Source organism: Brachyistius frenatus, unplaced genomic scaffold (genome assembly GCF_029030835.1).
Source record: "Brachyistius frenatus isolate BFR_SWC_R1_liver_20210118 unplaced genomic scaffold, ASM2903083v1 Contig_92, whole genome shotgun sequence".
NCBI classification, from domain to species: domain Eukaryota; kingdom Metazoa; phylum Chordata; class Actinopteri; family Embiotocidae; genus Brachyistius; species Brachyistius frenatus.
The window spans coordinates 520,001-535,000 of NW_027210691.1; the positions used below are offsets into that span (position 1 = coordinate 520,001).

Here is a 15,000-nt window from a genome sequence, read left to right on the forward strand (position 1 = left end):
TGAAAGGTTTGCGTGTTTTCGTGCCTCCTGTTTCACACACACAATAAAACCGGCAGCAGTTTCGTGGTACTGAAAGAACAAGGAACACATTTGTAGAGAAAACTTTGTGTAACTTGGAGCTGTTTTCTGAACAGTTCGATCGTCCCTCGTCCGTCTGCTACGTAGCCAAGATGGCGACCGTAGAAAGCGGAACATGTCCAGCGTTTTACATTCAAAGCTTTTTGAACGCATGAGCATATTTATGCTCTCAAAATAGCACGTGTACATGGGAAGGACTTGAATTGATTCAAAGAGACAAGTTTCCGTCAGCGCAGACAGTCTCCACATGACGAAGTCGTTGTTATGAAGCTGGAGGTCCAGATGGCTTTCAGGAATGCTCGTTTTTAAGTGCAAATCTGTGGCAAAAAAGAGCTTTGAAAGCTTTTCTAGTAGATTGACCGGAGAATATGTAGTCCTGAGACAAATTGTTAATAATGGAAATTAAGAGTAAATAAACCAAATGCATGAACACCTTTGATAACCCTGACTTCGCATCACTGCTCGCAAGAGTCCAGATGTTAGAACAACGTTTCAGGCAGTTTGCCCGTGAATTTGTCCGTAAAAAATATTTTAGCAGTGGAGGAAATTTGTGACTCACAGGACGTAAACCTCTGTTCAGCGTTCGGTAAAAACCTCACCGGTCTGCTGCTTTCAGCTTAGTCAGAGCACAAGACGCACAAAAGAAAAACAAATTCAAATTCACTGCAGATGTGAGACTTCTTGAGAAAGATCACATTACACAGTATTTAAAAGGGTTCATGTCTATTTTACTGGAACAAAGGAATCACATCTTTTTTTGTGTGTGTGGTTCAGATTTCAGGGTTTTTGCAAGAAAATAATTGAAATTATATCCAATAAAATCAGCAGAATCGACGGCCCTTGGACGTCACAGCAGGCGTCCTGGTGGAGAGTCAGAGATGTCAAACAGAAAAAGCATTGTAATTAGAATGCTAAAAAGAGAGGAGTTACTAACAATAAATGTTAATAATGATGAAAGCACTAACGACAGACGGCGCCACCTGTTGTTGTAGCAGAAATATGTTGTTTTGAGCTGCTTCGGTAACGGCTGCCTCTGTTTCTTCCCTCCAGACCTGAACTACTGCACCAACCACAAGCCGTGCCAGAACGAGGCCTCGTGCACCAACACCGGTCAGGGCAGCTACACCTGCACCTGCCGGCCCGGCTTCACCAGCAAAAACTGCGAGATCGAGACCAACGAGTGCAACAGCAACCCCTGCAAGAATGGCGGCAGCTGCAAAGTAAGTCGTCGATCCGGTGGAGCTCTTCCCTCTCGAAGCGTTGCAGCATTCAGACCGATGTGCGCCGCGAGGTCTCGTCCTCCTCACCTTGTTCTCGCCTCCCGTCTTTCCTTCCAGGATTTGGCGAACAAGTACTCGTGCGTGTGCCCTCAGGGCTTCTACGGGGCGAACTGCGAGATCAGCGCCATGACGTGCGCAGACGGGCCGTGTTTTAACGGAGGAACCTGCGTGGAGAAATCCGCCGGCGGCTACAACTGCTTCTGCCCGTCCGGCTACATGGGCTCCAACTGTGAGAAGAGGATCGACAGGTGCAACAGCAACCCCTGCAGTAATGGTACAAATCGACCGAAACCACCTCACGTACTTCACCCGAGCTCTCCAATCATGGAGGGAAACATTCTGATTTAGGTTGAAGCTTCCCGTGCGGTCGATTTAGCGGCTGTGCAATTGTCTCTGATTTCATCACCAGCTCCAGAGTTTATTACAAAGTCAGTTATAGTTCAGATCTGACAGCAATACGTGGAAATCGGAGAAATCAGAGGCTGCCTTCAAACGGAACTCGCGGTTCCGAAGTCGTGTTGATGTTCGGGTGGTTAAAGTTGCGAGAACATCTTCGCTAGGCAACAGCAAAGAAGATGGCGTCTAGAAGCCTCAGAGGGTAACGATTCAAAGTTCGAAACACATTCAAAAGTACGTTTTTCATAAACATTTTTATCTCGGATCTTTTAGAAAATCAGCAGGTCTGAGATGGTAAATACGACCCCATTTCAACGCAGCAATTTCCTACATTTGTTTGTCATTGAGGCCAAAATGTGCTTTATGATGTGTTCACTGACCGGCGCTGAACACTGGTTTAAAAAAGGAGAATAGAGACACTGGGAATTTGTCGTACACCGGAGTCTGTTCGGGCCGGTCCTGCTGCTGCCTGCACACATTTTTACCATAAAAGCAACCGTACAAACAACCAAGAGATACTTTATGACTTTGCAGAAGTTTATACTTGAAGTCAACCAGCTGCTGCTGGAACTGAATAATCAAGTTTAGTTTTCAGCAGCTCACTCTACATCAGCTGCACTGGATCAAAGTTGAGATTTGTACTGCAGGGTCGGCATTTCTTCATCTGTGGATTTATAAATAGAAGGTTCGGTCATTGCTTTAAGGCACAACGACAGCGAGCGAGTAAGCTTTTAATGAAATGATCCAGTCTTGACTTGTTGTCTACTTATATTTGAATGTGCTCTGACTGATTCGAAGGAAACATGATGTATGGGAGAAAAAAACTTGATGTGTTCAGACGGTGGTTTTATCTTCCGGAGTTTGGTTGAACTAGAACTGACAGCATTGTTGTGCAGCTTAAACAGACGTCACCGAGTGTAGGCAAAAGGAAAAAGACAGGAAACATCCTCGACTGATGGGGAACCAACTGGTGAAGGTGTTGGACACCCGTGCAGCTTTTCTCCGGCACTTTAATCTGTTTTTATCTCTTGATGAAACTGGCGACCTTCTCCGAAGGGCTGTCGGCAACCGCTGAGGTCCCCGTCCGGTACCACCTGATCCCGGCCCGCCTCTCGAAACCTTAACCTCAGCACGAGGCGGCGGGTTCGCCCTGGAGCCAACTCTCCTCCCTCCTCCAGGGAGGGCAAGAAATTTCATCTGAAAACGTCAATTTAAATTTATCGCTAACAGTTCTAGAATTACAGGAACTCCAAACTCTGAGGATCAGAAAAAGGAAGTAACGTCATGTTTTGATGACGACTTAAAAGATCTGAGACGATTGATTCATCACCAAACGTTGGTGAATTGACTTGTTGATGTTTTGTATTCATGTAAAAATAACTTCTGTTTGGTGCTTATTGTTAAAAGTAACAATCAAATATGCGCAAGTATTTAAAGATAGCTTTAAAAACACTTCTTTGAAATTCCTCAACTGTAACTTTGCAGCTTATTTTTCTGCAAAACCTTTTGGGAGGAACGTCCCGTATCCAAACGCAGATGCATTCGTTCATCGGACAAAGTAAACCCAAACATTTACAGAGTCATAGATATGATTCAGTCACGTCCAGCTGGTCCACCACAAACCTTCAGGAGCATCCGCCGGCGTTCAGCAGCAGGGAGGGTTCGTAGTTCTGACCGGCGTCGGTCAGGACGCTTTAAACCTCCCAGTTAAAGTAGAACATTCATTTACCTGAATATCCAGGAAGTGTCTGTCTGGTATTTACCCTGTTGCACACATACTTGTGTGTTATCAAATTGGCAGGAAGGACTCTGAATTAATGTTCCAGCTGATGAAGCGTGACAAGCGTTTATTTATCCTTGGTGAGCTCATTTAACAGTGTCAGATTGTGATTAAGCTGCTTTTGTTGTCATGATGTGCAGTTAAATGGGCTATAAAAAACCCTGATGGGTGTGTGTTTATGTGGGCAGATAAACTGGATAGTCACGTAGCAGCTCCTGAACATGTCTTATCACCTCCTGCCTGAAGTATTTTCACTGCTGCCATCACAAACAAAACTGAATCTCTCGGCCTCTGTTACCGTCTCCGGTCCTCGTCCTGATCCACGGCTCGGTTCTGTCTCACGATGATATTTCACAACATAACTGTAAAACCAGCTGATAAAGTGTGTGTGTTTCCAGAGGAGTCTTTGACCGGCTGCTTTTTCACGTGGAACTCACTCATCACATCTCTGTAGAGAGGACCTACGGTGCTTTTCTGTGTTTCTACATCGTTGGACATTCGAGAACCAAAAGTTTGGAATAACTTCAGACTCCTCGGACGCTCGGTTCGTGTCGAGCTCACGGCAGCTCGTCACACATTTCTTTATTTGGTCGTCTGCTACAGGAACAGCACGTCTACGAAGTCCACACCGACTGTTCGGAGAAAACTTCCGGTCGTCTGGTGACAGCAGAGCAACGGTTTATTAGCTACGTAGAAAAACAACCGTCTTGTGATTGAAGATCAGATATTTAGCAAACCGAGACGTCCTGCTGTGATCTTTGCTGCTTCGGATGTTCGTGCCGTCTCGTTTTCGGGATCAGATCCAGACTCGAATTGTTCGAACGGATTTCAAATTTAGGTTTAGGTTAGGTAGGTTTAGAGTTTTCTTCTCACACCTGAAAACAGAGGCGGGACCTCCTCGGTAGGCTTCCTGGAAGCTGGCCAATCGGAAGACAGGGGAGGGGGAGGGGCCCTTAAAGAGACAGGAAATTAAACGTTTTAGACAGAATGAACTGAGCGGATGCAGCAGAAGATAAATAAGGAGGTTTTTTTCCAGCAATATTTTTTCAAATGTGCATAAGTTCCTGTGCTTCACGTTTCCCAAACATACCATTAGTTTGATTTTATTTCCCTTCTGCCGAGCTTTTATTTAGTCACTTCTTTTCATTTTTTTAATCATCTTATAGAAACTTTGAACAGTCAGCTGAAGGACACCAAACTCACGTTGATAATTTTAGAGTTCACTTTTCTGAATGTCGTGCACGACTGCAACATCTGAGTTTCCTACCAGCTCTTGAATGCAAAGGATTTGGCAGGGACAGATTTACAGGTGCAAAAATCACTACTAAAAAGAAGGATGTTTGTGCAACGTTTTTACATCAATAGAATGAAATGATGCTTGTAAAAAAAAAACAGGAAATGGGCTTCGTAAAGACAGAAGGAAAGGATGCACGAGACAGATAATCAGGATCAGACGGCTCCACTGGCAGAACTGGCCTCAAAAAATGAAAGCTTATCTCTGAATATTACAATTGACAGACAGCTATCGTCGAGCCGAGCTGCGTCGGGGGTCCCAGCTGAGCCTGCAGTCCTCCCTCAGGTCCTCATTAGCATGTAGAAACTGCTGCCTACTTTATCTTCCATCTGCAGTCATTCCTGCCTCTCAGTGAGCCTGAAAAAAAGAAAAAAAAAGAGGCTGATAAGTGGATGAAGCTGCGCTCTGTTTGCTGTGTTGCAACACTGCAAACAGAGCAGGATGAACCAAATATGGAGCTGTTTACAGCGTTCAGACAGCCGCAGGAGTTTTGAGAGCGTCGCCCCAAAATGAACCCACTCGCCCCGGTTTAAACGCCTGCAGCAGGACGGGCGTCCGCTGGTCCTTTTTTGGCAGATGCCAGACAGTTCGCAAATTTTACATCACAACCGAACCGAGCAAAGTCCGTTCAGTTGAGTCTTCTGCTGTTGGGAGTTCACGGTTGCTCTTTGAAAACGCTGATGGGAAACAACCGCCCAGGATGTTTTCTTAATCACACATGTTTGTGCGTCTGTTCTGAGGAAATGTTTGAATAAACATGTTGGTTTTTTTCTCGCTCTTCCCTCCTTCTGTCCAGATGTCTTCATCTTTTGCTATGACCTGTTTTCTTTCTCTCTGCAGAGTTTAAAGAATCAAAAAGTGTTGATGATTGTGAAATTAATTGAGAACTACCGTGGCCGTAACCTCTTTTCTTTATTTGACATTCGTTAGCTTAACTTTCACCGTTGTTGTTTAGTGTCTGAAAAACTCATGTTTATCTCTTAATTGAAGTATTTTCTGACATAATTGCTGCCTTTCACTCTTTCATACAAGACTTTTAATACGTTTCTTTGACCGTCAGACACTCTGGCGTCCCCCAAGGCTCCACTCTGGGTTCTCGGGTTTTTTCAGTTTAGATGCTGCTGCTGAAAAAACTTACGAGTCAGCAGGTTCTCCCTTTAATGTTTCGGTATCACTCAGATAATCTATGAAAGAAAGCATCCACCATCTTCGTACCACTCCAGGTCCAGATCTTTAGCAGCCTGTGAGGCAGACCTGAGGGCGTCATAACCCATGAAAAAATCGAACTATTCCTTCTCAGCTCTCTGACCTCGTGTCTTTTCTTTGGATTTTTTCACTTGATTCTCTTGAACTAAAACTTTTGTAGCATAAACATAAACTATCTTCGACCCTTTGTGACTCGTTGTTTTGCTGAAATGAGTCCGTCCGTGTGCACGTCCGGTTGTTCTGCTGCGTTCACGAGTTAAACTCCTCCTCCTCCTCCTCCTCCTCCTCCTCCTCCTCCTCCTCCTCCTCCTCCTCTCTGCAGGTGCTCATTGTCTGGACATCGGTAACCAGATCATGTGCCGCTGTCAGGCGGGCCTCACCGGCTCTCGCTGCGAGACCAACTTAGACGACTGCGCCAGCAACCCCTGCCGCAACGCCGGCACCTGCGTCGACGGCATCAACGACTTCACCTGCACGTGCACGCTCGGCTTCACCGGCAAGGACTGCTCGGTGCGCGCCAGCCTGTGCGACCACTACACCTGCGAGAACGGCGGTATGTGCTACACCCACTTCTCCGGCCCCGTGTGCCAGTGCCCGTTGGACTTCATGGGCTCCCACTGTGAGTACTCCATCGCGAAGTCGACCATGAAACCTCCCAGGAAGGAGGAGGTTCCTCCGGCGCTGATCGCCGCCGTCACTCTCAGTTTGGTGACGCTGTCTCTGCTGGTGTGCGCCGCCGCCCACATCCTGTGCCAGCTGCGGCGCGGCCAGCAGCTGGCGGCCTTGTCCACGTCGGTGAAGAACGACCTGGAGGCGGTGAACAACCGCAACGCGGTGCTCGGCGGGGGCGCACCCTACAGCGGGAGCGGACCCTTCGGCGGGGGCTTGCCGGCAACGCAGCTGGGCAGCCTGAGGGAGAAGGAGGCCTTCCTCATCCCCGGAGGACAACTCAAAGTGTCCAACAAGGACGCGGCGCTGGTGGAGAAGGGCGGCGATGCCATGGCCATGTTTAAAAACAAAATGGCAGAGTATAACCTAACGAAAGAGGAGCAGCGCCTGGACAAGAACAAGTTTGACCTGTAAGGCCCCGATGATTGGATGGTTTGATGGCTATCTGTTTGTTTTCATTCTTTTCATTTCCCTCGTGTTTGTGTGCGGACGCGTCGCAGCATGTTTGTCTGTTATCTGATGCGTCCGCCGTGTTTCGCACTCCTTCACATCGTGTTTGTGTCTGAACGTGTGTTGTTGCTGCTGTACCGAACCTCTCTCTCTCTCTCGCTCGCTCGCTCGCTCTCTTTCTCTCTCTCTCTCTCTCTCTCTCTCTCTCTCTCTCTCTCTCTCTCTCTCTCGCTCTGACAGTAAGACATGTGAATCGTCCATCATCGTCCCCCCTCTTGGTTTTGCAAAGGACAGCCTGTATCACCCAGTGTTCATCATCCCAGAGCAGATAGAGCAGTGTGTGTTTGCTACGGAGGTGAGCATGCACCATCACACACACACACACACACACACACACACACACACACACACACACACACACACACACACACACACACACATATATATATATATATAAAGTGTATTTATAGAGTTTGTTCTGTCAGGTTTTAATCTTGTAAGGCTTCTTTAAGCTCCTGTTTAAACGAAACTGAATTTGGACTTTTACCTTTTATTTTTTATTCTTAATGTTATCAGCTCTTCAGGAAGCTGACTGATAACTGGATTTAGTTGAGAAACTAAATATTTGTTTAAAACAAATGCAGTTTTAGTTTAATGTGACATTTTAACAGTTAATATATTCTGCTTTATTGAACATTTGATCCACATAAATACAGATTAAATGTTCCCAAATTACAGATGCACGATATTATTTTTGCCAAAAATGTTCGGGCTCTTTTTGTCCTATCGTCGATGCAGATACCGACATGCACGTATTGCTTTCCATCTAATTACAAAGAACATTTCATGGCTGTGTTTTAACCATCTAAGTGCACAATGTAAAGCTCGTGTACATTTAGTTTGTGTCCAAATTCCACTTTCAGATAATCTGAGTGTAAAGTATCGTAGATGGTTCGGAGGGTTTGTCTCTTAATTAATCATAGTTGTGTTGAAACGAACCAATCAGAGTGATCCGTAGTGTAAATAATCAGACTGATGTTCATGATAATCATCTTTTAATCTAAATGGTTTTTTTGCATGTTTGTCCACCGCTGCATGTCCCCATAGGTGCAGATTACTGTCTTCATAATGAGCCCTTAAACCATCAGTAACTTCCAGCAGCAGTGACCTCAGACCAGGTTTTAGTTGGTCAGTCGCGTTCAGTGACTTCGAGACGACAGAAAGTTCATTTGATATTTGAACAATGTTAGACGGGAAAATAACGACCGGAAAAAAAAAGAAAAAAGGTGCTCTGAGTTTCTCCTGGAGTGAAATTAATATGTCACGTCCTCTCCGGCAGATGCAAACATAAAATACTTACAAAAATGTTATGCTATGTTTTCCAATGGCTGCTTTCTATAATTTTATGTCAGATTTATTTTTCAAACAAAACCGAATGACGTAATTAAAGCATCATTTTATCGGCCCGAATACAGCAGCAGAAATGTTGTGGATATTTTATTTTAAAGCCTTTAAATAACTAAGATGCATCTGACCGAGTTTTTATCATTTTAATTTGAACTGATCAAATGTACAAATATTAACAGACAAATACAACAAATAATAGCTTCACTTACGTGTCATTTTTCAGCATTTCAAGAATGAACAACTCATCAATCAATGAATACGTTTCGAAGTGTTTAAAAAGTCACTTTCTCCTTGCTAAAACGTCCAAAACCAACTCTGCCTTTTAAAAAAATATATATATATATATCTATTTCGTTAAGTAGAGTACCTAAATTATCCTGAATGTTTCCAACAATGCGGCATCACATCCACGTTACCGCCTCTAAATGATGTCATTTCCGGGGAAACAAACTCCTCCCCCAGCTACGACGGTGTCGGCCAGCACTAATTCACTGAACCTCGTCTCCAACACGACAGATAAATTACATTGATCACATTGAAGCAACCAAACATGAGACGCTGTTGCTAACTGCTCAGCTAAAGATCTTTTTTTTAACGGCAGCGGTGGGAGACAACAAATCACACGAAGCCACGCTACTTTACTCTTTGCTCTATTTTAACAACCGAAAGGTGCAACGTGTTAAAATCCATTTCAGATGGTTTAACGGCAGATAACCTGAGTTCAAAGTGGTTTGAAGAGGACGCACCGACTCTAAATTAATCTGAGGTGTGTTTTGGGGCGTGAAAGTGAAACCAACCAATGAGAGCGCGTCTCTCTTTCAGGACCAGGTGTGTGTTTGCACTTTGGTGGGTTTCTATCGTAACTGTTGATTTGCTGAAGTAGAAAGAAAGAACTCCTCTCTGCTCGCGTCCAGATGGATGAACACAATAATAATCTTTCACATTGTATTTGTTTGCATGTTTATGTTGCTGCTACATGTCTCCTGTCTGTACGCTTTTTTTGTGTGGACCTGCCAATGAGCCCTTAAAAAACAAACAGTAAAAACCTGCAGCGCTGACTTCAGACCAGGTTTTTCGTTGGTCTGTCAAGTTTCAGCCGCATCAAGACATCAACGACGCTCCTGAACACTCGACATGGCCGCCGGACGAGAAAATGATGAGTGTGTCGGTCTGAAACGAACAAAGACGCTTGTTTTGTGTTGGTTTCCAGATAATAAATCCCTACAACTTTTGAAGTCAGAACATTTGCAGCTATTGATCTAATAATCCAATGCTTCATCAAAACTCACCTGCTTCTCGCATCTAACTTCATTTCATTTGTGCTGTTTTTTTGGATCCATTTTAATTTAACGTTTTGATTTTGTCATTTTAAAAAACACATTTTCTATTCTATATTTTTAACTATGATTCAAATTTATTATCCTATTTAATGAGTGATGTCTTGTTTTTATATTTGACTTAGAAGAAGTAATCCCATACGCCGATGACTAACCGCCGTTCCTCCGTCTCGTCCTCAGGTATAACCTCCACTTTTCAGACCGCCGGCGGAGGAACTTTTACGCTGAAGGCCTGAAACCTTTCCTGTCCAGGACAGTCCACCCAGAGGATCTATTTCACACACCGTTTTTTATTTAATATTTATTACTGCTGCTCAACGGAAAGAAACAAAAAGAAATGACTCGTTTTTTTTAATCCTGCTTCCATACTGACAACGTTTGGATGACAATGAGGAGAGAAAAGAGGAAAGACTGAATGTCCGGCATCATTTGCACTATTCATCTTTTTTTATATACTTTAAATCTTAATATAATTTTCTGTATCTGTTCTATCTTAAATTTTCTGTGGATCAAACACGAGCGAAGGACGTGAATCGTCCACCAATCGGAAAGACAGGTGCCTTAGCTCGTCTCCCTCGTCGTGTCAATCAAATCGTCGGCGGACTAACCGTTTTATTTGAGGTCAAACAACCCGAACGTTTCCACAAATAATTTGTCTAAAAGCTGAGCTGGATAGTTTGTGAGAGACTTTCTGTCTTCACGTCGTCCATTTTATTTTGTATTTTTGCTTTTCCTTGGAAAGTGAAGAACATCCGCTTTACAATCACCGTCCGAACCTGCAAACTCTGAAGTGCCTCTTCTTATAAAACAAATAGCAAAAGGACGTAAAGCAGCATTCAGAAGAAGAAGAATCTGTTTCTCCTGAGATGTTTTTTTTGTTTATTTAATTTGTGCTCAGATCCTGAATTACAGAAATCCCCTTCAGATCAGAGCCTTTCGTACGTTTCCTCCTGTCCGGTCCCGGATTTTAATCCCAGTCTAAACGAGAAATCAGGTGAATCAGGAAAAGTTTGGACCTCGAACAATCAGCTGTTTCCTACGTTTTTACCTCCTGAACAGATAATCTACAAAGTGTTGACAATTTTAAGATGTAAAATAAGTGTCCGAGTCCAGCTGAGCTGGATTCATCGTGCAAATCAGTTTTGTTTTTTTCCGTTTATCCTCGTGTGACTCAAACTGCCTTTTCTCTCTGCAGTCGTAGACATCGATCTTAATGTCTCGCTCTGTTGCTGCCTTCATCAACCGCTGACGTCACAGCAAGTAAACAGGAAAGCAAGAAAAAACCATAAAAAAACACCCATCGCTGTCGTTAGTTTGAGTCTGAACAGCAGCTGCGGGTGTTCCTCTTTTATATTTAAATTTAAACCAGTAAAGGACTCCAAACGGAGTTTTTATTCCTACGTTTTTTTGTAATTTCTTTTATAACTCATCCATTTGATACCAAAAATATGTGTCGTTCCAACATGTACTATCTTTCTTTAATTTAAGAAAACAATGCAATTTGTACATATCCTGCCGAAGATAGGTTTCCTATTTAATTTTTCCCTTTGTAAATAATTTTGTATTTATGAAAAGAGAATTGTACATATGTCTATGTTAATGTGCCTCAAGTCAGAATCAAGAAATATATATTTTTCATAAATAAATTAGAAAAATAACATGAATTCTATTTTTGCTGCGTTGTTTTTCCTTCCTCTGTTCTTTTCTAATATTTCCCCGCCCCTTTTTGTTCATGACTCTACCAATCAAAATAAATCTCTAAATAATCAATACTTTTGGTTTTTACGATAAACTGTTATTGGTAAACAATGTGTGACGATCAGAAAGAGTGAAGCAGCGACTGGCAGCTGGAGGATGATCAGCACCTGCTGGTAAGCTCTTTGGTCACGTGTGTGTGTGTGTGTGTGTGTGTGTGTGTGTGTGTGTGTGTGTGTGTGTGTGTGTGTTCACAGTAATCGACACCGAGCCGTGCAGTTATCAGACAGTAACACACACAACGTGGAGGCTGATTACCATCGCTGCACTTCATCAGATTAATCCGACGTTTGTGTCTGCGATAACGCCGGAATAAATAATACGTCACACGACGACTTGATGACGACACTTCGTCAGAGCACCGAGGGTTTTCTTTAAGGACGCCGCAAGTACTTGTTTCCGATCGGCCAGCTCATAATCAGATTTATTTGCCAGTTAATTTGATCTCATTCTTCAACATATGTGAAAACACTCGGGAAAAAAAGAAAATGTAATTAGATTTTTTTGGGGGGGTTTCTGATATAAAGAGAAAAAAAAAAATCAAAAATTCAAATGTGCATTTTCTTGGCGGAATATTTTCAGCTGCGGAATAATCTGTGTTTCAATGTTAGAGAGTATTTTGTGGTAGCCTGGTGTTACCGGACCCAAATTCCCTGTGTGAATATCTACGTCTGTCCACAAAAAAGTGGATGTCGCGTCAAGGTCTGTAAAATGGTTCTGATGCAGAAGTGTCTTCAGCTGCAATACCAGCGAGTGCCACTAGAGGTCGGCTCCAAAAAGCCTCCGGCTCCATAGACTCCCATTCAACTTCTCTCATCAAATCCAAAGTGAATAAAATGTGTCCATCAGTTATCTCGGTGTTGTTAGCTAAAGTCACTCCTTCTTCTTAGTTTTCTGGAGGTCCATCTGAAAATAATCCCTCATTCATTAGAAAAGAAGATTCAAGAAGACCTGTTTTTGGGGGCGTGTCTGTTTGATTGACAGGCCTGTGGTGCAGTCAGGTTACAGCTATCGGTGGGCGGGACGTAGTATCGTCAGGTTTCTGATCAGATCGGTCAGATCCACCGCTGGCTCCTCCCCCAGCTCGTCCAAATATGGTCACTTCCTGCTCCAAACCGCTCCGAACTAGCAAAGATGGTGACGGACAGAATCTGAACTGGAGGATTCATAACGTTCACAAACCGATGATGACATCACCGCTGGTTGATGACATCACTGATGGTTGATGACATCACTGCTGGTTGCTGCTTGGTGTTCCGACAGTTGGGCTTTAAGCTCTCCCAAAACACAGATGACCTACACTCCACACTGAGCTTGAATGCCTCCTTTGTGATGTTCACTGCTGCAGCGATGATTTAGATAATCAGATTATATTCATGTCGAGGTCAGCGCGAGGTAAAACCCCGGTTCATGTTGGCGCCAGCCTGGCGATCAGTAACGGACTAACGGTGAGCACAATGTGACCTTTGACCTTTCCTCAGCTCGCGCTGAGTTCAATGGCATTCGTTTCCACCAGGTGACACTCGGCAGAGTTCACAGTTCAACCCGAGAACAGGTGTGTGTTTCAGAGACAGAGGCAGCCAGGTGAGCCGGAGTCCCAAGTCCTCCCCGCTCTCCTGCTGTCTGTGTGTGTGTGTGTGTGTGTGTGTGTGTGTGTGTGTGTGTGTGTGTGTGTGTGTGTGTGTGTGTGTGTGTGTGTGTGTGTGTGTGTGTGGCCGTTTGACACGTGGCAGCAGTTACTCATTAACCAGGACAGGAGACGCTGTATCAATTAACCGCTTGATGAAACTGTAAACTGAGAGAGGGGAAAGTAAAAGAAAAAGAAGGGAAAGTAGGAGACATTTGGAGGCGGAGCTAAAGGAAGTACATTGTTCATATGAGCTCTTTCACTGAGTTCAACCCTCCTGTAATGTTTCAGGTCCAACTGAGAGTTCAAAGATACAGGAAAAAATACTTTTGATCGTTTCTGGATCATGAAACTGTCTCTGCTGGGTTTAATCAATGTGAATGTTCCTGCTGTATGTTTATGTCACGCATGCTGTGAGAAAGGAAATGTTTTCAGCACAGATGTTAACTCTGTTAACAATCAGCGACCAGCAGTGATGTCATCAACCAGCAGTGATGTCATCAACCATCAGTGATGTCATTAACCAGCAGTGATGTCATCATTGGTTTGTGAACGTTATGAATCCTCCAGTTCAGATTCTGTCCGTCACCATCTTTGTTAGTTCGGAGCGGTTTGAGCAGGAAGTGACCATATTTGGACGAGCTGGGGGAGGAGCCAGCGGTGGATCTGACCGATCTGATCGGAAACCTGACGATACTACGTCCCGCCCACCGATAGCTGTAACCTGACTGCACCACAGGCCTGTCAATCAAACAGACACGCCCCCAAAAACAGGTCTTCTTGAATCTTCTTTTCTAATGAATGAGGGATTATTTTCAGATGGACCTCCAGAAAACTAAGAAGAAGGAGTGACTTTAGCTAACAACACCGAGATAACTGATGGACACATTTTATTCACTTTGGATTTGATGAGAGAAGTTGAATGGGAGTCTATGGAGCCGGAGGCTTTTTGGAGCCGACCTCTAGTGGCACTCGCTGGTATTGCAACGAACCGAGCTGTTTAGTGTTTCTATGTGCTGTATTTATTCAGTTGGAGAAGAGAAATCGTCTCTGTTGCTAGGGTGGTTGCTAAGGGTCGGCCTACTTCCTGGAGTAGTAAACATCGCTTATAACAGTCTTCTGACGCAACTGGTTTATACTGTTTTATATTTTGAGAGTGAATCCCCCACAATATAAAGACATTTAGATCCCGTTTTATTTTAGTTGGTAACTTATTGTATATTACACTCGAGGGTGCTTTAACGTCATCGTTGACACACCATACACACATTACAGTTTAATTCTCTCTTCAGCTCCATGTTTGGTCTCCACCTCCTCCTGAGAGATATCCGAGTGTTCAGCAGCTCATCAGCGCTCCTCCATGTTTACCTGCTGATGTCTGAAGTTCAGTGTTCCTCTGGAAACAGTTACGGCCATAAATCCTGCCAACAGCGAGCGATGAACCAAAACAGTATTTTATGGAGTGAAGGAGCTTTTTAAATGTTTTTTTATTGGATAATACTGACTACAGCTGCTTTAAATTCAACCCATTCGAATTTCCTGATACTAAAATGATTGTAAAAAAATAAAACGCGCGACCCTGAAGAGACGAAGGACGTTTAACGGAGAGACGGAAGAAAGAAGGGCGAGCGAGAGAAAGTGAAGAACACACACAGATGAAACACACACCTGTCATCACTCCATCACCGCCTCCGACCTCTGACCTCTCCTCCTCCCTCTCT

At 43.9% G+C, this 15,000-nt stretch overlaps 1 protein-coding gene across 1 annotated transcript in view; it reads left to right on the forward strand.

Moving 5' to 3' along the window:
• Window positions 1–11,667, forward strand: part of dlc (deltaC) — a 17,834-nt gene extending 6,167 nt beyond the window's left edge. The window contains exons 6-10 of the mRNA XM_069710470.1: window positions 1,129–1,298; window positions 1,416–1,632; window positions 6,357–7,113; window positions 7,394–7,508; window positions 10,078–11,667. Of these exons, the coding sequence (XP_069566571.1) occupies window positions 1,129–1,298; window positions 1,416–1,632; window positions 6,357–7,113; window positions 7,394–7,508; window positions 10,078–10,083 (1,265 nt within the window). The 3' untranslated portion in view covers window positions 10,084–11,667. The remainder of the gene's footprint in view (window positions 1–1,128; window positions 1,299–1,415; window positions 1,633–6,356; window positions 7,114–7,393; window positions 7,509–10,077) is intronic.
• Window positions 11,668–15,000: the final 3,333 nt, after the last annotated feature.